The 25,710-nt window shown below is 43.4% G+C and overlaps 1 protein-coding gene and 1 long non-coding RNA gene across 9 annotated transcripts in view; one reads left to right on the plus strand and one right to left on the minus strand.

Annotated features, from left to right (window-relative positions):
* The window catches only part of FBXO38 (F-box protein 38), a 39,070-nt gene extending 22,517 nt beyond the window's left edge, over positions 1 to 16,553 (plus strand). For all 8 annotated transcript variants that reach the window (XM_088661803.1, XM_060271713.2, XM_088661806.1 and 5 more), the window contains 8 exons: positions 1,224 to 1,922; positions 6,490 to 6,590; positions 7,095 to 7,197; positions 8,706 to 8,872; positions 10,872 to 11,017; positions 13,394 to 13,497; positions 14,532 to 14,645; positions 15,898 to 16,553. In XM_088661803.1, the coding sequence (XP_088517929.1) occupies positions 1,224 to 1,922; positions 6,490 to 6,590; positions 7,095 to 7,197; positions 8,706 to 8,872; positions 10,872 to 11,017; positions 13,394 to 13,497; positions 14,532 to 14,645; positions 15,898 to 16,076 (1,613 nt within the window). In that variant the 3' untranslated portion in view covers positions 16,077 to 16,553. The remainder of the gene's footprint in view (positions 1 to 1,223; positions 1,923 to 6,489; positions 6,591 to 7,094; positions 7,198 to 8,705; positions 8,873 to 10,871; positions 11,018 to 13,393; positions 13,498 to 14,531; positions 14,646 to 15,897) is intronic.
* LOC148686836 (uncharacterized) lies at positions 14,761 to 24,901 on the minus strand. Its single transcript, XR_015948090.1, has 6 exons — positions 24,805 to 24,901; positions 22,688 to 22,813; positions 19,102 to 19,211; positions 18,861 to 18,935; positions 16,867 to 16,894; positions 14,761 to 14,890 (listed from the first exon to the last, which is right to left on the minus strand). It is a non-coding gene; the product is annotated as an uncharacterized LOC148686836 (long non-coding RNA).
* Positions 24,902 to 25,710: the final 809 nt, after the last annotated feature.

The raw sequence follows: 25,710 nt of genomic DNA on the forward strand, positions 1-25,710 counted from the left end.
CTTCTTAACATGACGGTGGTGTAGTTGCCACCAAAACCGCTTGTGTGAGGTAGCTCTGTTGTAACTGAAAAGGGCTACTTGGTATTCATAGTCCCTTTGATCACAGTTATTGGGTGGTTTCCATCCATTGGATTGCGGTTCAGTTTGTACTTCCAAATTGTACAACAGTTTGATTCTGGTTTGTGTTCTGTGGTTGGACTATACCACAGTCCCCCAAGTTCATACATAATGAGGAATTGAATTCTAAAGTGAATTGCAGTCCTTTTTGCATGTAGGCTCATTCAGAATTGGCTGAACGACTTCAAAGGCTTTGGATGAAAACTTCCACATGCTTTGCCAAGATTCGACAGGCTAAGCATTTGTAATGTATTTCTCTAGCAGATCCCTGAGGGATTTGATCCCAGTTACCTTTATTTCTTCACGGCTTGTGTCTTTCTTGCACAGCCTCCCTGCAACCTAAAATGGGGACAAGGCACATCAGCAAAATATGGGGCAGGAGGCCAGGATACTGTAGACATTTTACTGTTCCACAAGCCGTACCTTCTGGTCAAAAAGTATGTCAGTGTAAACTTGAGGGGTAAGTGCATCAGGGGTGGGTGGGGGAGCTATCAACATACAGTATCTTTTGAACACCTTAGTCCAGGAAGAAAGGAAATTATTTGAAAACTAAGATTCTCATAAATAAAGGGCAGGGCTGTAAATGTTTCTTGTTAACTAGGTAGCTACTGTAAGAAGAAATTAGGTGCAACTAACTAATTTGAGCCTCTTAAGCAGCTTTACTATGTGCAGTACATTGGGTCAGATTCAACTAAGTAGTGCCACTGGTGGAAGTGTGCACAAGGACTTCTGCTAGCACAAAAGACTTCCCCATTCCTCCCACCCTGCCTCCAGTTAGCCCTGGGCAGGGAAGGAGCCCCCAGAACCATAGGCAGGGGGAGAAGAGGGCAGATCACTCCATCAGACAAGTAGAAATGCTTGTGCTGACAGAGCAGTCAGCTTAGTGCTACGTTGAATTCCTCCCAACATGTTTAAACCTCTAGTAAGTGAAGTAGCTCAACATATCTGCACAATCGCTTATCCTGCTTGGAATAATGATGCAACAGTTGCAGCAGGTGTTTCACCAGGTCGTCTGGGGTGTGTTGATAACTAGCGGTGTGTGTTTACGTGACTTTATATCACGTCATAGCTCTCTTTCCTTTTGCCCCCTGTTGTTGTTGTTGCAGTGAGCGGTAAAGGCAAAGCTCCGCTGCGAAAGAGGTGCAATGCCAGCCGGGTCAAACTGTTTCTTTCTGAGGAGAGCAGCTGCGAGAAAGGCTGTCAGGTCACCAGTGAGCAAATTAAGGCGGATATGAAAGCGGCCAGTGACGTGACAGCAGAAAGGAACAAAAGCAAGGATTGTTACCCAGGTTGTGGTGGTGGCACTGGGCCTCCGGGAGCCTCAGACACTGCAGCGTCTCCAAGCCCAGATGGTATGAAAACGGCTGATAGCTGCAGCGAGGCCCCCTCCGCAGCAACAGAAGACCCTGGGAAGTGTCTCTGCAAGAGCGAAAGCTCCAGTGAGAGGGACAGTGAGGAGAAGCCATTGTGCTCCAGGTGTTCCTGCTATATGCCCCAGAACCAGCAAAGGAGGACTAATGGCGTCTCGGGTGGCGAATGCCCATCTACCAGTGGAGCTTGTGGTATGAATGGGCCAAATGTGAGAGGGGCGGAATTCTCCCTAAGAACATTACCAAACTGTGGCTCTTCTGGAGAGGCCAGCAATGGGAGGACTAATGAGAGAGTCTGTGGGACTGCTAATGAGGAACGGAGCCCTCCTTCACAGCAAGGGAGATACGAAATGGAATATAATGAAGATTACCCTCGCAGACCTCTCACGAGAGCCAGAAGCAGACTTTCCCATGTGCCTCTGGTGTCTCAGTCAGGTATGGTTTCATTTATCCAAGTTTTGCATCAAAGCAGTGCATCATTGTCAAAGAAGGGAAAGGACCAGCCACATTGTAATAATGTCAGAGCAGAAATGCCATTTTCTCTCTCTTGTTATTGTGTTGGTTTGTTTTGGGTGTTGATAGTTTGAGAGAGTTTTTTTGTGGGGGGGGGGGATTCATTGAAATACAAAGACTTATAATCTGATTTGAAGCCTGCTTTCAAAATGAAAGCATAAGCTTACTGATAGCTACTTGGTGAAGATTGACCGGATTCTGTGATTACATAAGCCTTTAAAACTTGTCACCACACCTAAATCATATTGTTTCTGGTATATGTTTTTTCAAAGCGTAGAGCAGTTCTATGCTGGGTTCAGCCATCTTAGGTGATGGGCCATCCAGGCTTTGGGATGCAGAACAAGTCCAAGTCTTCCTTCCAGTGCTTGAGCTGGAGACTGGGAGCGTTGCTGAGTGTAAGTAGAGAGCAAAAAGAAACCTCTGGCTCGGAACTACATGAGAACTGTGCAGGTGCCACGTTTATAGCCGCTTTCAGGAAGTTTTTACAAATACCTCCCAGTTAGGAGTTCTTTCCAGGAATCTGGGCTTAACTGGTATTTCACCCATGAGAGGGAGCAACCTTCTGCTGAGGCTTTGTTTGGCACATAAATGGTAGGGTCAGCAGACTTGTTACCTAACTCCCATTACAAAAATATATATTTACATAAAACGTGGTTAAAATAATTGCAAGAAATTTAGGAACATATTCAATGAGAGCAGTGCATAAGTCATATATTCTAGAACAGTTTTATAAAAAATAATAATTACTTCTCTCTCTGTTCCATTTCTCCTATAATTGCAAGGTAATTTAACTCCAAGCAAAATTAAATCAAAAGGATCTCTATTCCTTAACCTGATTAAAGGCAGGACTGGTTCAGACTCGCTCCTAAATGTGTGCTCGTCAAAAACCCGTAAGATTCCAGGAAAGCATTCATTTTCAGTTGTTCCTATCAGAAGAGACATTTTTCTTGGTGCATACTTGTTCTCAGAGCAGTTTCCCTTAAACATAGCAAGACCAGATAATGACTTCCAATTCAAGGTTATTCATTCCAGTTCGGGAGATCATCAACTAAGATCAGACTCTTTCACCCGGAAGGTCAGACTCTTTTGCAAGACACCAGTTGTGTGATGCTCCCGCTGTGACAGGCATGGTTGCTTTTTCTCTGTGTCTGCTGCGGAGGTGGAGCTTCAGCCACCCAGCAGGCAGAGACTGAGCTGGAAGGGGATAGAGAAAGCTTGTCTCTTACGATTGCCCTGAGGTTCCAGCTACCTGGTAGAGGCAGAGACAAGCTTTTGTTGCTCCATATAGCTCTGAGCAGAAGAGGAATGGCGGAAGGTGCGTTGTCATGACCCAGCAGGCAAAAAGGCAGGGAAAGCTAACACACTTCCGCTATCCATCACCAGCTTTTAAGCTGGAGAGGGTGATGGCCACAGGCTTTGGTTTGGGCCAGATCTCATGCTACCTTTCAGAGATGCAGCTTAAGTTTGGGAGCAAGATCCTGCCCTTTAGGTGGCCTCAAATTGTAACTTGTTGACCCTGGTCATATTGATGTTCATGTGTGTGCAAAGCAATTGGGAAGATCATGTTGCATTTCTGCTTCTGCTTACTGTAGCGATGGGCCTACATTCATCCCCAGTTAACATTCTGTTGACCTTTGGGGCACATTCTACCATACCAACACGCAACTCATGTGTGTACCTTTAAGCGATAGTGCACGTTTCCTAATGTGAATTAATTATCCTGTAATGCATTTTGTCTACCCACTTTGAATGATTGATGGGTGGAGTTTCCCTTTGTTGTTGTTGACGCCATGTAATATGGCAATCCTACTGCATGTTTTGTTTAAAAGTAACAGCGTAAGCACATCTGTACTCATGTTCATTCTGCCGCCATAGTCTAAGACTTCCCTTCATTTTACCCTCCCAAATTCAAGTGCTTATTTGGTGAGGCACCTTTTGCTTTCACAGGTCTTTGCTTTGGGGGAGAATTCAGAAATTATCAGTTTCATATTCTTTGCTTTAAATACTTTGAATTATAGTAGTTAAAATAATTTATTTTGTTCAGCATTGGTACCTGAAATATTGAGATTTGCTCCTTTTCTCGAAGCGTTGAAAGGATCACTGCCGTTTGATATAGTCAGAGGAAAAGGGTGATGTCATCTAAAGAAAAATCTTGGTTACAGTACTAAAACTGAAAAAAACAAACAAAAAAACCTTACTTGCCATTTAATGTTTAAGGTCTATTAATTTTATTACAACATAAGTTAGAGGTTTCCCTATTCAGAATAATTTCTTGCATGTTGTCTGTAATTCTGAGAGAGCCAACATTGTGCCCTCCAAATGTTGTTGGGCCCAAGCTCCCATTAGTGAGAGTCCCCCAACATCTGGAGGGTGCTGTATAATTACTCCAGCTGTAAATGCAGGATGTTTCACATATTTAGGTGGGTTTTTATTGTTTTTATTTTTTTAGAGAAATGCAAAGGAAATTCATGCTTTGATATTATTCTGCACTTCTTTTAACTTAACATTTATTAGCAAACGAAGACTGTAAAAACTGAGGTTGCTGATGGCTGAATTTTAGTGAATTAAATACTCACTAAAACAATCTAGTTGCCTTCTTGAGATCTCTTTGGACAGAATCCATCAAAACGTTGTTTTTTTCTTCTCCAGTACATATTAAGTAAAACAACCCTAATCATTCAAAGCTATATAAAATCAAGATAAAAGTGGCTGTATTCATCTGAGCAACTCTTTTTCTCTTTCACCTATTGAATTTGTTTCATGTAATATCCCAATTATAAGACTTGTTTTTGAATGGTGTGTGTCTGTAACCACAGTGTCTTTTACTGACATTTTCTGGCCATCTGAGTATGGTGCCCATTGACCTTGTCCTGCAGGGGCCCTGCAGACTTCAGCAAGGCTGAGCCAAAGGCAAACAGAGAAATAGACTTTAAAAAAAACATTCATTCAAAAGTTACAATACATTTTCAATCAATATATCTCCTGTACAGACATCTCTGTGACGATGGTGGCATTAAAATATCCTGTTCTTCTACAATAAAAGAGAAAAGGGGAGACATGATGCACAGCATATCATTAGCCGTGTCCCATGCCCAACTTTTCCTATTGAAGATACACTTATCAAACGTTACTCAGCGAAATTAGTGCCCAAGTATACCGTATTTCCTATGTGCTTCCTTATTACCCAAAGGAAGGATATATTGTAATTCTAAGGAAATTCAGAATCCTAAATGATTAACTCTTCACTGAACTGTGTTTCTGTGGTTGTTATTTTTAAGTAGCGTAGTCTCCCACCCTACTCCTGGGGTGCTAAAAGTACAATGACTTTTCCAAGCACTGCAATTCTCAAACCTTTTTTTGGGGGGGGGGCGCGTCTTCCTTGCTGTATGCAGGCAGGGAAGTGATATTTATACCGCATGTCCCATTCTCTTGTCTGCTTCAGTGAGCAGAGCTCTTGTAAATGTCACTTCCCTGCAGGTGTGCAGACCCAGGGTAAATATGCATTGGTCGTGAATCTAAACAGAAAGAGCACATAGGTCCTAATACTGAACTTTCCCTTCCCAGCTGTGCCCCTTTCACACCATCCATCCACTTTAAAACACCACATTTGTTGCTTATATTTTGTTTTAATAGTTTTATATACAGTATAACCTTTCAACAATATCTGAAAAAAATACCACGAGGAACGAAGTCTTTTCATGTCTTCATCTAAACCACTATTTAGACAAATATTTTATTTTTGTAATCCGCTAAGAGTTTATATTTGCCTGCAGTGGTGGGAGTAGTTTCAGACTGATATAAGTAGATGTTTCAAAGCTAGAGGCTGGAGCTAGAGTTTAGATAAGCAGAATTCATCTAACAAGATGCTCCCACTGGCTGTAGGAGGCAATTTTGGTAATTCATCTTTGTTCTGAGGGCTCTTATTCCTCGCCCCCCAGAAACTGTTCTGGATACTTGGGGGACCCGTTCACAGAGGGACATATCTGAACCCACCCTTAAGGGTTTAACACTGTTTTGGCTGTTGTAAGTCCTACCACCACCTGAATGTCAGCAAGTTTCACTTTGGTATAAGTTCCACTGAGCCCTGTAAGGCTTGTTTCCTGGATATGCTTCAGGTTACAGTCCTAGAGCAATTCCAAAATCTACATTAGGGCAAGACGTTCATTAGTCCAGTCCAAATGCCATGAAGTGCTGTGCAGGTTTTTGTGTTCTCCAGGACTTCTTTATCAAACTTATTAGACATAGGTTTATTTGGATTTTGTGTGTGTGTGTGTGTAAACAAACAAACATAATACAGTATACAAGTGTATCAAAATGTATTCAGTATAAAGTAAACTGAAAATAACAATAGTTACTAAACATTGCAGGCCAGATACTTCCAAGACCCTCATTAATCTAAGAAACCATTCAGAATGACTCTGCTATTCCTGTTACAGCTGTTCACCAATAAGAAATGTCCAATCTTTTATTCATTTGTTTTTGTTCCCAGAAGCGACCAAACCAAAGCCCAGGCATTCAGTGAAGCGAAAACGGACGGCCGACAAGTCCACAAGCACCAGCGATCCTGTGATTGAGGATGACCACATCCAGGTAAAGCCTTTTTGAGCCCCAAGCTGGAAACCTGTGCCATCTTACTGACAGCCTAGATGGATGAATGCCCCCAAATGCCGCAGAAAATGTTTTGGTTCAAGGTCTACTCCGCAATTGACTATTTTTTTTAAAAGGGCATTGTCAAACTGAAAAATCATATTCTGTCTTAAGGGGATAGCAAGCAAATTCTCCGGTTTCATTTCAACAGAATTTACTGTAAGTTCTTTGTGTGCAGTGTATATCTTGCTTGTAGTCTGCATATCTTTGCTGCTAAAAACCAGCAGGCAAGGAGGAAGAAGTTCCTCTAGTAGAATGGAATGTCAGATGATCCCTTTAACCATCCTGCTTGAGTGCTGTCAAATATTTCCACATCATTTTGTTATGATGTTGCTCACACTCTGCAGATGATGTTAGTTGCCCTAGTTTCACCACCATTGGTAAATGTTTTGTTTGTATGTGTGTGGTTCATGTAGTGGTCTTCAATTTTGAAAATAATTTCTCCAGGTTCTAACACTGAAATCAAAAAACCTTGTTGGGATCACTTTGACAAATTGTGGCATAACAGATCTGGTGCTGAAAGACTGCCCTAAAATGATGTTTATTCACGGTATGTATACTTTGATTGTTGACATCTGGGAAACTTGTATACATTTTCATCAGACTTGGGACATCTCCAGCTGCACCACAGGGTTTCTTGTTTAATTTTCTGAACATAATGGACTCTAGCCATTGTCTCCCTCTGCTCACAGAAGGCTCATCAATCTAGCAGAGGCTTCTATGAATGGAAGGAGGTGGGGAGAGATATTTTCACTGTTCGTTGCCTTCCTTCTGCTCTCCCCTGAGGGGAAAAGTCTGATCCAGTGGGTTGGGGAACTCTCAAATAGCATGGGTGGTAGTGCAATGGGAGAAAGGGGAAAGGGCAACAACCACATCCCTCCCCTGGAGCAAAGAGCCTTTCACAAACCAAGAGAGATAGTTGATACAACCCTATCCATTTCACCAGCTATACTCCATGCTGTTACCCATGTGTTGGTAACCTTAAAGTCGGGTTACTGTAACACATTCAATGTGGGGTTGCTCTAGGACCAGGTTTGGAAGCTCCAGCTGCTGCTGAATGCAGCAAGGGGGCATCAGGCCAACAATATATGACATCATTGTTAAAACAGCTGCACCTGCTGCCCATCTGCTACAAAGCCAGGTTCAAGGTCCTTGTATTAATTCACAAAGCCCTGAACAACTTTGGTCCAAGCTACCTCATGGATCACCTGAACCCTTATATCCTAGCTCAGTCACTGAAATCATCTGCAGGAGCCTTGTTGATCGTTCCCCGATTTGGTCAACAAGAAGAAACTGTGCCTGTAGTGTCATTGGCCTGGTATTGTGGCATTCTCTGCCAACAGAGATTCAGCAGGTGCCTTCTGTGCCAACTTATAAATGCCTGCTGAAAACCTTTCTATTCCACCAGGCTTATGCAGGCAGTTAAGAATACATCTTTCCACAATAGCTGATTTCTGATTTTCAATTTTTGATAGGGTTTTTAGTGTATGGTTTTGTGTATGATTGTTGTAATCGTCTCTGATATTTTTCATGAATATCATATTTATTTTTTTAAAAAAACGCTTAAGTAATGTCTGCTGTTAAGCTTCCACACTCTATTTCCAGTTGGGGTTATAATTTTGGGATAGCAGTTGTAGTGCTATAATCAGTGGCGCTTCTAGATTCCTGGCAGCTTCATTTCCCCACTTAATGGGCTAAAGGGTGCTTTTTTTTCTTTTTTTTTCTGGGCCACCAGAATTTTTCTGTATAACGATAGAACAGGGAGGTGAAAAAGATAAGACAGCAGTGAAGACATAAGACATGCTTAGATTAAAAAGTTAGTCCTACTTCTCACTTTTTATGCTTTTAGTTTTCATTTCCTAATTTTACCCTAGGAAAGCAAATAAAGTCAGCAGACTTTATTGTTGCTAAATGCATACAAAATGGCAGTAAGACAACACAGTTTTACCAGCATTTTGTAATGTGGTAGGCTGTCTGTGGCAATATGTATGGCTAAACCTAAATACCCGCATACATTATCTTATGGTCTTCACAATTTTCTTGTCCTGGAATATGTAGCCACCAGATGCCGCGTACTTAAGCACTTGAAGGTAGAGAATGCGCCTATTGTCAATCGATTTGACTATGCTCAGTGCAAGAAATTAAACATGGATCAGGTACTGGATCAGATACTGCGGATACCACCAGAGAGAAACCGGATCATTTACCTTCGTCCAATGCAGCAGGTATTCAGATGGATTTCATGTTTGTGTTCTTTGACATCTGAGTCATGTTCCCTTTTTTTTTAAATGAGAAATTTGCAAGTGTGAAGTTAAGAAGGCTGGCCTCCAAAGCCACGTCTAACTGGGTTGTATGCAGTGGTGTTGCATTATCAGAAAGCAATTCTGCATCAAGTTTTTCTTAATCCTCACTATTATGATAAGCTTCCAGTTGCACCCCATAAAAGCTGCTCCTGAGGGTTGGGAACTACTTCAGAATCAAATGGGATAAGTATTGGGGATAAATGAAAATCAGGTGCCCTGATAAGTCTGCTCTTTGTAAGTGTTGGCAGAGCTTTGTTGGAAAACATGTACAGAATCTCTTCATCATATACATCAGGGGTGTCAAACTCAAATTCATCGGGGGCCGCATCAGCAGTTTGGTCACCCTCAAAGGGCCGGTTGTGTCTGTAGGACTATGTGTCCACTCTTTATTATCATAAATTATTGTCACTGCATTCAATTATTACTGTTTTTTGTAGTAATGTAAGCTCATTCCCGCCCCCACGCGGATCACATTCCTGCATCGTGGCACGTGTGTGGGAGGGGATGTAAACGAGGGAAATTTGAACAAAAGGTGGGGATCGATGGCTTCGGGGGGGGGGGGCTCAACTAAACCTTCGGCAGGAAGGAGAAAGCCACTGCTGGGATTAAAAACCTGCAGATGGAAAGAGGGCTTCCCTCTCCCGCCCTGCGCACACCCAAACCCCGCTAGGCAGGATGCCACACGCTGCAACCCACCCCATGCTTTGGAGAGGGGCAGGAACATGCGGTGCAGCGCCAACTCCCTGCTTTGCTTTTGCATCCTCCCTCCTCAGCGCCAGAGTCCCTTCCCCTCGCACTGAGGGAGGGCAGCGGATTTCCCGAGGAGGAAGGCGGCGGCAGCCCCAGCGGACGTGCATCTTCGCCTCAGAGCTGCTCTTCCCCCCACCCACGCTGTTGTCGTCTTCGCCGCCGCCTCTCCCTACCGGGACTGCAGGCATAGGAGGCTTGAAAACCTCCCCCCCAAAAAATCCCCCTCCCACCTACTCAAACCGCGAGGTGACTCCATCTGGAGCCCTACATCACGAGGGGCTGAGAGGAGGCGGTGGCAGAGCAGGAAGAGCAGGAACCCGTGCCGCCGCCGCCGCCTCCCTCCCGGCCGCCCCCCAGGGAGCAGCTCCGCCGGAACTGAGAAGCCAAAGGGCGGCTCGGGGGTGGGGGGCAGAGCAAAAGCCAGGCACCCTCCCGAGTGCCTATGAGGAGAAAACGGGGGAAGAGGGAAGAGAAACCCGGCTCCATCAAGAGAGCGGCTGTTGCGCTTCGCCTACTTCCCCCTCAGGCTCACTCAGCGTCCCTTTCGCCTGCTCGCTCGCCCACCTCCCGGATGCAGCCGAGGAGAGGAAGGGAAGCGGCGGGCGGCGGCTCCCCAGTGCCGCCTCACTCGCTCTCGGAGACAACAGCAAAGCCTGCCAAAAAAAAATCCAGCGCTGCTCCGTCCCAGCACCAACTTTGCCGGCAGCGCCTGTAGGGCTTTCCTACCTCCTCGGCGGGCTTCCTCCTCCTCCTGCATCTCACTTCCCCGTCTGGCCGCTGTGCCACCGCCTCCCTCAGCCTCATTCGAAATTGAAATTCCCTCGCCAAGGCCGTCAGCGCGGCTCCAGCGCCCCGGCCTCCGCCTGCAGCCCCGCCCCCATTTTTGACCCTCGGCCAATCGCAGGCTCCAGAACTACTGTCAGTGGTTATTGTCGGCGGCGGCTACGCGGGCCACATGACGAGGTCTGGCGGGCCGGATTAGGCCCCCGGGCCTTGTGTTTGACACCCGTGATATACATGCTATTTTGTTCCTTGCAGCTTTCTCAAAAGAGAAGCATGACATATTTTATCAGGAAACTGGCATGATGATAGGACACAACTTGTAGATTATGTCACTGTACTTTGTTCTTTTATTTTGGTTATATTCCATGTTGTGCCTTTCCCCCCACAGGTTGACACACTGACTCTAGAGCAGAAGATATTTAGTGGTCCCTACCCATACCACATCTGTGTAATTCATGAATTTAGTAACCCTCCAAATGTTCGGAACAAAGTGCGCATTCGCAGCTGGATGGACACAATAGCAAACATTAATCAGTAAGTCTCTCTTTGAATAGAACTGTAATGGATAAATATATATCTGTGAGTCAGAAAGGTCCTATATTTCTCTCCCCCCACCACCCCAAGGATGTTGTTGGATTCCAACTTCCATCAGCCCCAGCCAACATAACCAGCAGTCAGAGATTTATGGGAGTTTTATTCAAGCAAGAACTGCAGGTTCCCCTCCCCAGCTTAGTGTGATGTCTATATCATTGCTTTTTGGGAATTGTTTAAAAGCTGATGGTGTTTTGAAACATTGTATTTTTCTTGTGTGAATGCAGTGATTCATCTTAAGTTTTATTCTGTCTAATCCTCATAGCTATAAGGGGTCTTCCTTATGAGCCAGTGGAATGAGAATAGGTTGAAGTCCAATAACCGTTGTCCTCATTATATTATCACAGCCTTGTAAGTTACTCCACACACACCCAAGGTGCTAGCCTGTTTTTTACTCTTAGGAGGGCCTGCATTTGGATGTACAGAACACTCCATCCCTCCTTTGTCTGCCTCTCTTATGAGTGAAAAGCAGGCATGGGAAATATTCTGAAGGCTAGAAATGAATGATTCCTCCCTCCTCCACAAGCCCATTTGGGTTCTATCTCCATCACACAGAAAAGAGCTTCACCTATTGTATATCCAACACACAAAAACCAAGCATGCTAATGGCAAAGCACATATTGCTTTGTCCCTTCTCCGCCGTCTCCCTGTGTTTCTATGCTTGACATGCGGTGGGGCTGTCCTGCTCATCTAGCGTAGGAACTAAGCAGAGGAGTTGGAAAGTGGCTTTTCCATTTGCCACTGGCTTACCATATTTCTTTGCTAGGTGGGAGGTTTGTCTGCTGAGTGTCTAGCAAAAGAATACAGAATACTGGCAGTAGAAGGAAGGCATGCTCTGTCCTCTGCTACCAGTTCTCTTGCTTTCTGTGCTGGGATATTGAGGAGGGAGTGACAGGCGGGGGGGGGGGAGTGGAGGACCCTCCGCTTTCCCCCCACCCCCGCCTGTCACACTAAGATCGGTAGCAGGAGGCCGGCCTCGCAGCGGCGGTGGCAGCGGAGCCAGCACACATTCGATCGTAAGTCGAATAAATTCGTAAGCCTGCCCCCATTTTTTCCCTTCATAACTCGAAAAATTTGTATGTCGAGGTGCCACTGTATGTGTTCCCGCTTGCACCCCAGTGAGTAAAGTGTAACCAGCGAGAAGGACCAGAGGCTCAAGATTGTAGCAGAAGCAAATTAAATGGTTTATTGATCCAAAATGCTCAACACAGGAACAGGAGAGAATTAACATTGCAGGTCTGCAGTATAGAAATAACAAAACATGAATTCAGGCAGTATGAGTGTCAGAGATAGGAAGTTAATATGAACCAGCATAAGAATGGCATTGACAAAGCAATCAGTCAAAGCAATTTGAAAGGCACCCTAAGCCTATAACTCCTTGCAGCTCAAATTGATGTTTGTTTTTTAAAAAACCCTTCTCCGTTTCCTTAGCATTACCAGAGTGGAGTCCATAACCAGCAATGCAGTGCTGAGGGTGCAGGGGAGGAGAGGGTGAATAAAAGATCCTTTTTGTGAACTGGAACAGCAAAAAGGAGGCAAGACAGGAAGCAGGGAATAAACCTAGGAAATAAAAACAAATGAAATGGGGTGAAATGTAAGGCATTCTGGAAGTGAGTCTGAATAGAGATGGGGGTCAATTTTTTCACCATTTGTCATTTTGGGTCCTGAGTCAGCAAGTGGATTTGTAGATTATTTAGTCTTTCATGGGTGCCCCACAGTTCTTCTGCTGTAACCGCCAATGTCTCTTCATCTTTTTATGCCTTTGTAAGCACATTCCACCATCTCCATAGTTGTAAAGAATCTGTTATTCGCCGTGTCCCAGACATTTCTCCGCCTCTTACCAAAGTGTTTCTGTTGCCAACAAATAACATTTGGGTAGTCACTCTCTGCATCAACAAAAAAAGTCTCTTTGATATCAACAGCAAATTAGACTTCCAAAGAAGTTACATTGAGCCTAGACTTTTCCACTGTTGTCATCTCTTGGTTGATTATTACTGCTGTAGGGCTCTCAGAATCCAGTGGTTCCTTGGGCCTAACAGATCCCAGATTTACAGGTGGGGAGGATGCAAAGTACCCTCCTCCACACAAAGCATAGAAATGCAGTGGGCTGCCAGAGGTGGAGTTAATCTCTTTTTTGGTAACCCCCCCCCCGACTGTGAAATTCCTGGTCACCTATGTTGACCAGCCAAGTGGTTAAAAACAAAACTGCATTATAACGTCTCTTTCTCAGACAGAATTCCATATTTCAGATATTCCATATTTCTCAGATAGAATTCCATGCTTACTCATATTTGTTGTTCTTGTTTTCCCCTCCTCCAGAGAGCTTATTAAATACGAGTTCTTCCCTGAAGCCACGCGAACAGAAGATGACCTGAAAAAATATACAAAGTACCCCTGGGGGAGAGACATGTACACATTAGAAGGTGAGCAGTATGGAGACGTTTATATTCTGTTTCTCCAGAAAATACTTGTTTGAATTCCAACAGATATCGGGGTAGTTGAAGTCTCCCATGCCATGACTATATTTATTATTTTTAAATTTCTATTCCACCCTTCATGCAAGGATCACACGGCAGTTTACAATATAAAAACACAAAATACATTACATCATAACGAACAAAAACTGACACCCCCAGATGCAGCTTAAAAGGCCATAGATTGTTAAATTAGCCAAAGGCCTTGAAGAAGAGGAATGTTTTTGCCTGGCACCTAAAGATCTGTAACAATGCACCTGTCACTCAGACTCATACATAACTTGGATTGAGTAACTTTATCCAAAACTGCATTACACTCTAGAACTCGGATAAGTAGGATGCAAAATCAGCTCAGTCAGTACCTAAATTGGCAAAAGAGCAAAAATTCTGTCCACTCTTTAACATGAAAACCCCATAAAGTAGGATAGCATTGTATTTGTTGCATGAACAAGTAAAAAATACACCAGATAAGCAGAACTTTAAAACAATTGCTTATTTTTCATATTGGCTATTGTATCTCTCCTTTTTGAATGTTTGGTAATCTTCTCTTGGAAGGCACCATCCAAGTCCTTGGGTGTCTGTAGCAGTAAGGTCACTGTTCTCCTACCATTTTTACCCCAGATACTCTCAATCTACTTTCCATGCTGCAAGTCATGGATTTCTTCACAAGTGGACACATCCTTTACATATAATGCTCCTCCTCTTCCCTTCCTGTTTAATCTATTCCTTTTGAGCAGGTTATACCCCTCAATTTCTGCATCATCTCATGTGTGATGGTCAGGTGTGTACAGAGATGGCAGGCCCAGTGGGTGCACTCAATCTATCCACCTCAATGCACACATTTTACCACTGATCAAGTACATGCACACAGCTTGTTCCCTAGACTGGGCTTTAAAGGCGGTTGTAGGTTGAACAGAAGGGATTACAGCTGATGAAGCAGCATGAAAATGTCCTTACTTTCTTTCCAATTACCTTTGCCATAGGTGTTGTGGATGGCGCCCCGTACTCTATGATAACAGATTTCCCCTGGTTGAGGTCTCTCAGAACTGCTGAGCCTAATGGCTATGCCAGATATGACTTTGAGGATGATGAAAAAAGTAAGTGAATGCAAATATCTTTACTGATGTAGAACATTTGTGCTGCCCATCTGCTCAAAACATACCCAAAGCAGTGCCCACCTTTGACATGCAGTAAAGCTTCATTGAAATCAGTGGCTATCTGAGAGAAGGCCTTGTGTTCCTCCTTGTTCATTCAGATCTGGGAGTGAAGCTTTGCTCTGTATTCCAGCAAGTCAGCAGTTACATTCTGCTAGGGCTCAGGGCAGGCTCTGGAATGCACTAAGCTAGGTATGGAAGGCAAGGTGTCAGCATCAGGTGAAGACAATTTTTTTAGAAGGATATTTCCTAGTTGCTGAGTAAGATAAGGTGGGGAACCTTTTTCATATGGAGGGCCATATTTCTAGGCAACCTTCCATGGGCCACATACCAGTGGTGGGTGGGGCCAAAGTGGACGGAATAGTTAATGTAAATCTTATCATTGTACAGTCGACTCGTTTTATACATACCTCCCTGTCCTCCATCAATGCAAGGAAGAGTCCATTAGAGCTCAAGGACACATTTCAGCTGGGCAGAAAACGTGCAAGGAGGACCTCGAGATCCTTTCTAGTTCTATTGTTCTCCAATTCTGTGGAAAACAACACTAAAGCAATGAAGCTCAGTCAGGGCAGTCTCGAGCAGGTCGCGCGCCCTGGTGCTGAGGGGCGGAGATCGCTCCGGCGCCCTCGCAGGGCACAGCATGGTTTCCACGTGGCTTTGCCACGCGGCGCCCTGCCTACCAGCCCGGCGCCCTGGCGCACCGCGCCACCAGGGGTCTACCTGAGAGCCAGCCCTGAGAGAAAGGTGGTTAAAAAGTGTCACAGTATGTGCTTGGGTGAAAAGAGAGGACAGTCACACATGCCCTGCTGACAGCAGTTGCTTCAAATGAAGGGAAAGTTTATGTTAAAAGTCGATGTTGTGGGCCAGGGTCACCAGCATGGTCATGTTCATGGCAGCAAGCTTCCCACCGAAACCTGGCTTGAAAGAAGCACTCTGTTGTACCCAGTAGAATATGCTTTGGTGTCCACAATGCTTTTTCCAGTTTTCTCCAAAAAGATGGTGACCCTTGTGCACGATTAGGCTGAATGGAATAGCCATCCCCCCGCCCATTTCTTTGTATTGCTTACACTTCAGTTTGATGCTTATGTTTGATGCTTATGCCTGAGAAAATACCCCTTGCTTTTTAAAAGCGAGTATAAATTCCATGGATAATTCCTTTTGCTTCTATTTTCTTTTTCTCTCTTTATATTTTTAGCTACTATTTATGCTCCCCGAAGGAAAGGACAGCTATCAGCTGACATCTGCATGGAAACCATAGGCGAAGAGATCTCTGAGCACCGTCAAATGAAGAAAGGTGTCTTCCAGAGGGTGGTAGCCATTTTCATCCATTACTGTGATGTCAATGGGGAGCCTGTAGAGGATGATTACATCTGACTGGATCAGGCTTCAGCCTTCTAGCCCGCCCTTCCTTTTGACTGGCGTCGCCAGCAAAGAAAGCAAGTGGATTCCTTCCACTTACCTTAGTGCACTGAGGAGTCTTGGAACTTGTGTGCTTCACAATTGCCCCAATGCCTACTGGGACAGAGTTTGTAGCAAATGTATAATGAGAAGTTGCATTGTACACTGAGGACTATACGTAGAAAAATTATTCTTCCTGAAGTTGACTTTATTTCATATGTTTATATTAAGAAATGTAATTTAAAGTTCCATTTTAATGAAGGCAACTAATTATGGCAAGGGAGAAAAGTTTGATTTTTTTTTAGCTCAATTTATTCATAGCAGTATTTTTTGTTTGCCATGGGCAACTTTCCATATGCTACGTTTGGGAGTCACAGGATTCTTTTAATCTGTGCCTTTTTTTCCTCTTGAGTATCCTTAAGAATCCATTCTGAGTAAATCTGTTGAACAGTCTTTGAGTCTCATGCATTTTTCACTGGGAACTAAATCAGAGGCGCTAAGCCAATTAAAGAGTGACAGAAGTGGGCTGGGCGTGATCTATAGAAAACAGTCAGATTAAATGCAGACACACAAACTGAGAACTTTATCGAATTTCAGAAAGTTTGTGGGCCAGAGTGCAAGATAAAGCAATGCATTCAAAAATGGTTTCTGTTGCAGTTTCCTCCAAGATACACTGCCTTTCTAAAAAGATGCAAATACACTTGATAAAAAATATTGGCTAGGTTTTTTTATAGTATACAATGGCAAGAAAAGAGATGGGACTCACCTTCCAATCCCATTGCTGATATGCTATTCTGTGAATAAAAAACTCAGAATGTCATAAACCCCAAAGATGGAAATTATAGAGCAGTGCATCATCTTTTGTCTCAGTACCCTTGAGATACCAGATTATGCAAGCATTCTGGGTATTTGCATAAATAAGATTGGCAGTTATGTGGAGTTATTTATTGACACAGGAAGGTTATTTAATCAAGGTTGAAGTAAAAGATCCAGCCGTTTAGTAGTAATTGGATATGAACACATTTCCTGTTCAGCAAATGGCTGGAATCTAATCTTATTTCTTCTGTTTCGTGCATCTCTAGAGAGCTTATCTCCCTGCATTTTGCTGAAAGCTGTGTTTTGTGCATAAATTAATGTGTCTGAGTGAATGGATATGAAATGCAAGAGGAAAGGCCATACAATCAAGGTCGTGTGTTCTTTGGAAGCACAGAATTCAGCACCCTGAAAATCTCCCACTTCCATGGATTTTATATTTTTGGTGCATGCATTCATATTTAGAAAACCTTCACCCCACTGCAATTTTGAGAATGAAAAGCACCCATTCTCAATTTACAACTTCCTAACAGGGCTTTGCAGAGCCACACCTTCAGCCCTGCTGCATGTGGCAGCCACAGGTGGTGGTGTGGGGCAGGACAATTAGGCAGCAGTAGTCATATTGCCCCAACCCCCTTCCTCAGGACACCCAGTTTAAGGTTTTGCACTGGCTTCTAGCAGCTGATATCCCACCAGCAGATAGAAAGAGGGGTTGCATCCAATGGGAAATAGTAGAGCTGGATGGAGGGACAAAGTGGGATGCAGTCCATAAAATTAAAAGAGTTAATGCAACAATATTAACCTCATTACATTTAAACAATAAAATTGGCCTTGGTGAATAGCTCCCATTGCCTGCAATACCAATTTGAACTCCAGGAACCATGATGAAAGGATATTTTCAAAGCTTATTTAAAGAAGAATAGAGAGTGTCTGCCTAACTTTTCCCCAGGATAGAATTCCACCAGGAAGGAGCCATCACAAAGATGACCCCGTTTCTTGGACCAAGCACCCAAATAGATTTTCCTGCTGGGCATCTCATTGGGTCCTCCAGTGTAGAGCTGAACATATAGGTGAAGAAAGTTCTGTTTAAGGCTTTGAAAGTAACCATCAAGTTCTAAAGATGAATAGCTACTGACTTTTCGTCTCTACTCACCTGAGGACTTCCCCCCCCCCCACGCAACTAGTGCTGGAGCTTTGAATAAAAAAGAGTTCCATCAATTCGAATGAGCTGAGAGAGGGTAGGTCATTAGAGTGAATCAATTCTATTAGTTCCTAACTGTTGAGGATCTTTAAGCTGCATATATTCTGCTACACATCTACTGGCAGATTGAATCACCCAGTTTGCAAGATTTGTGGGCCTGCATCCCTCAGCACACATGAAACAGCTTTGCACATTTCTGATGGAATTTGTTGAGTTCACTCCTAAAGCCCGCAGATTTCCTGTACTGTACAGTCCTGTTACAAATAGTTTCTAATTGGATGGGCTGGCATTGTGTTGAGGATTAAAGAACTAGATCAACCTATATTTACAAGTTCAGTGGAAATTAACTCTTAAAGCCAACATATGTTTCAGACACTGTGAGGCTATACAACAGCAATTAGTTTTCCAGACCCACTGGGTGTAGATGAGACAACATCCAAAGGACATGGTGAGGATGTGTCTATTCATATAATCAATTGGTACATATGTTGTGCAACTGCTTGATGGTCTCTCAATTCTGGGTTGAGGTTTAGCAGTTGCGAAAATTAACTTAGAATTCAGAGTCTTAATATTTCTGCCAAAGAGGGTAGATTCTAGGGATGTGGCAGTTCTCATGTCTGGCTTTGATAGGCTGAACTGACTGCAAGGTGACAAAAATTAAGGGCTAGAAATCTACACTCTTAACCACTGATGGCAGTGGTTGGACACACTGTCTGACCATACTGAGAGACTAAAAAGATGCTTACCTGAACACTTGGTACACATTTACAGTTATATTTCGACTGATGTCTCTCCAATCTTCACAGCAATTTCATGTTTATCTGCACAGCAATAAATAGATTCAGATTTATTAGGTGCTGTCTTAGCTGGAAAGAGCCTTTTTATCTCTTCAAATGCAATGCTTCCCTGATCTACCAGATTGTGCCTATTGACATACCTATTGACACACTTTAGAACTCAAAAAGGTTATAGTGAGATAAAACTTACATTTTAAGAAGCCATGTCGATTCTCAGGTTTCTCAGCTCACTGGTAGTTAGAAAGACAAAGGCCAGAGTTGAGAGTTGAGTGATGTGAGCTAGAAGCTGGAAGCAGCTGGCTGGGAAGGCAGAGAGACAAAGTGATGCTTGATTTCTGTTTGAATTCAAGGCTGCAGCTATTGGGGTGTTGTTGCTGTGATCCCCTCAGTTGTAGGCTCAGATGGTATATATGTTTAAATAGAATAATAGAATTGCTTAGTTGGAAGGGACTTTCAGGGTCACCTAGTTCTAGTCCAACCTCCTGCAATGCAGGAATCACGACCCTGACATTAAGAGTTGTGTGCTTTACCAACTGAGCTGTCTACGAAGACACCGCATTCTCTGCTGTACTTCATTCCAAAGGAAACGCAAACCCTGGAAAAGTGCCTGGGACCCCAGCAATTTTGCACCACTTGGGAAAGCGGGGATGGCATGCAACAGTATTAATGTGCAAGTATTTTTATGTATAACACAATGCTTATAACACTATCTTTTTATGTGCTGGTTACTTTCGGAAACCTGGACTGCATACTTGTATGATATGTTTATAATAGTATACCTATAATAATACATACAATATGTGAAGATTGTATTTTTAGTGGAACTGGCAAAAAACACAGAAAAAACTGCATTTCTTTTTGAGATCAAGGAGTGAGATATAAATTAGAAAACATCTGCAAATAAGTTTGATATCAAGCTTAGATGATGTCCATCCCTATTTTGGGAGTCTAGCTTCTAAATATAACCCCCAATAGCTGCAGAAGATCATATATAAGCATTAGTGGTAACTAACTTGAATAGATCTGAGGATTATCTGTCTGCATAATCTATTCCCTTTCAAATTGTGAATGGAATTCAAGCCTCAGTAAACGAAGAATGCAGTCTGCTTGATTTACCCTTTAATCTTCTGTTTGTTTAAAACTCTTCATAAATATGTTGCGAGAGCGGAATCCTGCATTCCAGCTACAACAGGGATATCTGCAAAACATTCCTGACGTGATTGAAAGTTTTATCATTGCAGATCTCTCCCTGGTACATAACTTTATTAAAACTAATGGATCTCCAAGAATAAACATAAAGGGTTTCATGTTTTTGTCCAATTGCATAAGAAGTCTCAACAGTAGCCAGAAACTCATCTTTTATCCAGACAAAATAAATTATAAAAAAAACCAGCTGTCAGTGCACTGCCCCGTTCCACCCCTAGATGTAGCTGCATTACAAAACTTTAAATCACTTACCTGTATTGGCTTTGGGGTTTTAAAATATATAAAACTGAACAAAAATAACAGAATACTAAAGTTAGCTACAGGATCACATTTTTGTCTTGGAGCTGTACTAGAAAAACACTTTATTTTTATTTTGTCAAAGATGCTTGCCTGTAATGCTGTAATCTTTACCAGTTTGCTCAGAAGTACCGTACGTCCTATTGAATTCAGTGGACCTTATTGCTAGGTAAATAGGGTTAGGACTAATACCTGTAGTAAGAATGTAGTGTGTACATGCATATATGTCTAGGATCTTTCAGATGCTTACTGGTAGGTTTGTGGGCGTTGTGTGTGTGTGTGTGTGTGGGTGTGGGTGTGTGCCTGAAAGATGATTGTTGGAACCTAGACACTGTATTTATTTGCTGGGTCCATTAATGGGATTAACTCCTGTGAATTCATGTAAAAACCCTAACTGCCAAGCATTCATGGAGTGAAAATAAGCAGGCAAGGAAGCCTGTGCTGAAGTACCAGTATTAAATTTGATTTTGCTTTGGTTCTCTGCCACACTCATGGCTCTCTGAGCTTAGGTGGAGAGAGATTATATTTTCATTTTCCTGCTTTGCAGCTGAAAGCTTGGTTAGTAAACATACTTTGGTGTCTTGTATTATACTTCCTGAACTATTATACTTCCTGTAACTATTGCATCAAATCTGTTATCTACTAAATAATGTTCATGGGTAAGCTCCCCAGAACCACGTCACTGGCAGGAGATGTATCATCAGAGAGCTGAGTGGGCAGGTAAGATAAATCCTGCATTTGGGGAAAAGTACAACCTAAAATTCCCCATCTCTCCAGAAACTGTTATTAGGAAAATCACAGCAAGGCTGGCAGAGTTGTGGTGTTATCAACCAGTCTTTTCCACCACTGATTGATTGTGAAACCTCTAACTCAAATGCGGAATGACTGAAAGGCAGACAGCAAGGATGTAAGAACTGGCCTCAGGGGTGCCTCTTTCCAGCCTGTTTGCCTTCCAATGGTCCCATTTAGCTGTAGCAGGAACACCCACAGCAGATTATGGCATTATAGAGGGAGAGGGAATTGGCCTGGGAGGAGGTTGTGTGCCATTAGGCATCCCTCCCATGCATGTGCTCCCAGCTCAGTTTCCTTCCAACTTAGAAGGCAATAAGAGTACATTCCTCCAATTGTTTTTCACATGGCAGGCCCAGTGTTCAAAGGAGTGGCCCCAGCTCCATGGAGCCAAGGAGGGTGGGTAGAAGGAGCAAACGAACCTTTTCCTTTGCAACGTCCTCCCACACTGCAAAAGATTTTCAGTACATTCAGTAATTGGCATCTTGTCTCCATTCAATGCCACCCAAAATCTACTACCCATCATAGTACATCTAATGGTAGTGTTGGCTGTGTTATATAAATGGACTTTCTCAGGGGAGGGGAAGCTTTTTCTGGATCCTTATCACCCCAGTCCTGGAAGACCAAATCTGACAGATCTGCTGTGCTTTGAAACCCCTGGGACTTCAAAGCACCGGGTTGTTTGAAAGCCCTTTTGCAAACAGCCCTATACTGCTCTTTGAACTGTCCCCAAGCTGGTTCTTGTAGTTCAAAGAGAAGCATGGGGCTATTTGATGTTGCAGGGCAGATGACCAGTATTAAGAGTCTCGGGGCCAAAGTTCCTTAAAGTTCCACCTGACTCCTTATGCTTCACTTTTATCACTTAGACCTCAACCATTCCTAGAAAGCACGGGGCAAATGAAAAACCTCTCAGACCAACGCTTTCTATGCATGGGATGAGCAGAAGTGTGAACAAGCCTGATATCTGCTGATGGGACACTTTTGGTGGTCACCTGTCATATGGCTGGCCTTCATTGGAGGCTGAGCCTTTGGTATGGCAAGCCCTGTTCTATGGAAAAAGCTACCCGTAGAGGTTCAGCAGGAACACTCCCTGACTTCCTTTAGACATCTTCTGAAAACTGCCTTATTTAGACAGGCCTTCACAATACAAATTTAAAAATCAGATAGCAAGTGATGGGAATGACCCCTGTCTAAGACCCCAGAAAACTGCTACCAGTTAAGAGCAGACAGTAGTGGGCTAGAAAAACAAATACCTGGTGTAATGCAGCTTCCTAGGTTCCTGACTCTGTATGCATAATATTGTTAGGCTCATGCTGCTGGAAGTGAGGGATAACAAACTAAGAACATGAAGATCTGAAATAGACTGTATTAAGACCCACCGTTTTTTCAAGTCACAAGATGCTTAACCCAGTGTCCACAGAATTGTTCTAACATGCTCAGTTGCCCTGTGGACATGTTGGGCCTTTCCATTGTTTGCACTGTACCTTTTGAGGTTTTCGTTCTGTGCTGGTGTCTTCTCTTCTTTCATTCTGTAGCTAGATTTGAGCCACAACTTCCTGGGTCACAGAGGCCAGACATGAAACTTGCTTACTATGTGCCTGGAAAGCAAACTGAACAAAAATGAAAGTTGCATTATTTGGTTTCAGAGGCAGTGCCAGATTTTAGGAGGGCCCTGATTAAATACCGGGGGGGGGACCACCTTGGCACTTCTGGTAGACCCTCCCCCCAAATAACTTTTCCTTTTAGTGAATGCTGCTGCAGCTGTTCTTTTCCTGGTTGTTACTGCCCATCTTCCGATTGCCATCATCATCCCACTTCTCTTTCCTTTCTTACTTTTTGAGGAGGGTTGTGGGGTTGATCTCACCCCAATGCCACTGCCACCACCTGCCACCTCACCACTCCCATCACTACTGTGGGTAGTGGGTGGCTGGTCTGCTAGCTGGAGCAGGTGAGCAGCAAGGGAAGGTGCCTGCCAGCAGCAGCAAGTATGCAGAAGCCCATCACCATTTTAAATATTTTCTGAAAATGAGAGTGGAAGTGAGCTCAGCTACTAAAAGGGATGTGGGACGAATGAAGACACTCAAATAGCAAGAGGTCTACCTGCTATGTGCTCCACAGTACTCCTAGGTACAACCTTTGGGACTGTGGAGCCAAAGTGGATGTACTTACCGGTACTGCCAGTCTCATCATACAGTAAGTTTTTACCATTAAATAAAAAGTGTGGCTGGGTGCATATTTGGCACTTCCTAGCATGCCACAGCTTGCGGCTGTGTGTCCTTCACAGCTGCCACCTGTCTGCCAGTTGTCTGAGCCCTGAGCTAAGTGTGCGAGACTCAGATCTATGCCCCTAATGGGGCTAACATGACCAGTATTCCGCCTTCAGGCTGGTTAGTCTTCCTGTAATTCTTCTGGCTTGCAGCAGAGAAACTAAAAATAGTTCTTTTCAGGATAACAAGACAAATGTGTGATCTTCCTAAACTCTGCCTGGAAATTATCAGTTGAGAAAGGGAACAATCAATGAGCTAAAGCCTCATCTAACTATTAAGCTAAGTTGACAGATCAAAACACTTTCACAGATTCCTACGGAATGACTATTTTACAAGCACTAGAAGATTCTGTAGCCATCTTTGGCTTTCTGCTAACTCTATTGTAATTACGTTCAACAAATGCCACGCATCTGCTAAATTTTTCCAACGCCTGACTGCTGTCACATTTCTGTTTTATGGATTGTGCTTGCAGCATTAAAAAATATGCGTATTGTGTCTAGTACATAAAAAAAAGTGCTATCCCTTGATCACTTCAACCAACACCCTTACAGTTAAGCAGTTTCATTTGGGGTGAGGGAGGACACATCAAAAGCTTTTGCCTGATCAGACTTTTTATCAATAGCCTTGGGCTCATTCATGCATTATAACTAGAGTCTACTCTGCAGAAAGCAATAGGTAATTCAAATAAATAAATAATAATAAGCACCAGACATAATGTTTCGTGCTCCATTACTGTATTTAAACAAGGGGGGGATCTTTTCTAGCGAGCCTTCAACGGCTCAGAAGAAGGAAAGGAAGGAAGGGGTGAGAGAGGGAAAGAGAGAGAGAAGAAGAGAGAGGGAAGGAAGGAGGGAGGGAGGGAAGAGAGAGGGAAGGAATAAGCAACCCCATGTTTGTTGCTGCTGCTGCTGCTGCTGCTGGCTGGCTGGCTGGCTCTGGCAGGGGCAAACGCGGCTGCCTCCCGTTCTTGAGAGAGCCGGCGGCTTTCGGGGCACTGATCCCGCCGCCGCCTCTCGCAGGGGCAGGCTTGGTAGCCGCGGTTGGGAGAGCTTCGCTCCATAAGATGCACACACATTTTCCCTTCCTTTTTAGGAGGGAAAAAGTGTGTCTTATGGAGTGAAAAATACGGTAACTACAAGAACCTCTCTGGCAATCCTGTTTCTCAGGGTCCACAGTATTCCAAACCCAAGTGACATTTTGTCCTAGCTCTAGAGAAACTTACATATTGGTTTTGTGTCTGCATCTCTCTCTCCTTTGCTGGATCATGTATTTGTATGATCTTCTAGCATACAAATGGCAACTGGAGAAATGCAAAAAACCATGACTAGACTTACCACCGGTGAGGACACCACCCTTATGAAGAAGAGCCGAAGAGGTTGTTACTTTCAGTTTAGGAAAAGACAACTAAAAGGAAGAAAACAATCATTGATAGTGATGGGAAGTGGAGAGACTGAATGGGCTTTTTCTTAAGACTACACATTTGAACTCTCTCAATGAAATTAATTGGCAATGAGCTCCAGGTTGATAAAAGAAAGCTCTTTGTACATTGCTTAATTAACTCATGCAATGTATTACCATAGGATGTGTGATGGCTCTAGCTTTGATAGCTCACAAAAAAAACACACCCACACAAGTTCATGCTAAATGATCAACCATTAATATTGAGAGATAAATGGAACCTCTCTTTTTCAACAAAGTATAAGGCTGAATCCAGATCCCAAAGACAAGCTAACCATCACCACCAGATCTAAGGCACAAACAGCAGGGGGCTGGTTAGGCAGCAACACCTCCAATTGTGGAATGAGTGCGAACATTTGCAGAGTACCTTTAAAATCAACATCCCCACACATCAGGACTCCATATGGTTAATCACTGCTGGAACTGTGTCCTATATGCATGACTTCTGACAATTGTACAGTGTGCCAGGTTTTAAGTATATGATTCCCCTTCAAAATTAAAAGCTTTGAAAGCATGCATTTCAACACTGAATTATATTCCTCATCTCTTCCTTCCCAAATGCTAGTTCAAAAAAGGATTCTACTTTATGGCACACCATTAGACTGACCGCCTGGTGCACAAAAACTGTGGCAGTCACTTAGCTGAACCTCACACATAAGCCAGGCAATCTCTACCAGCTTGTACCCCTGGCATTTGAGAAGCACATATCCATTTATTGCTTTGCATCTTCCAGACAGGGCTGATCAACTTCTAATTGAAGTGTATGACCTCTCCTCTGCACT

Source organism: Zootoca vivipara, chromosome 2 (assembly GCF_965207765.1).
Source record: "Zootoca vivipara chromosome 2, rZooViv2.hap1.1, whole genome shotgun sequence".
NCBI lineage: Eukaryota > Metazoa > Chordata > Lepidosauria > Squamata > Lacertidae > Zootoca > Zootoca vivipara.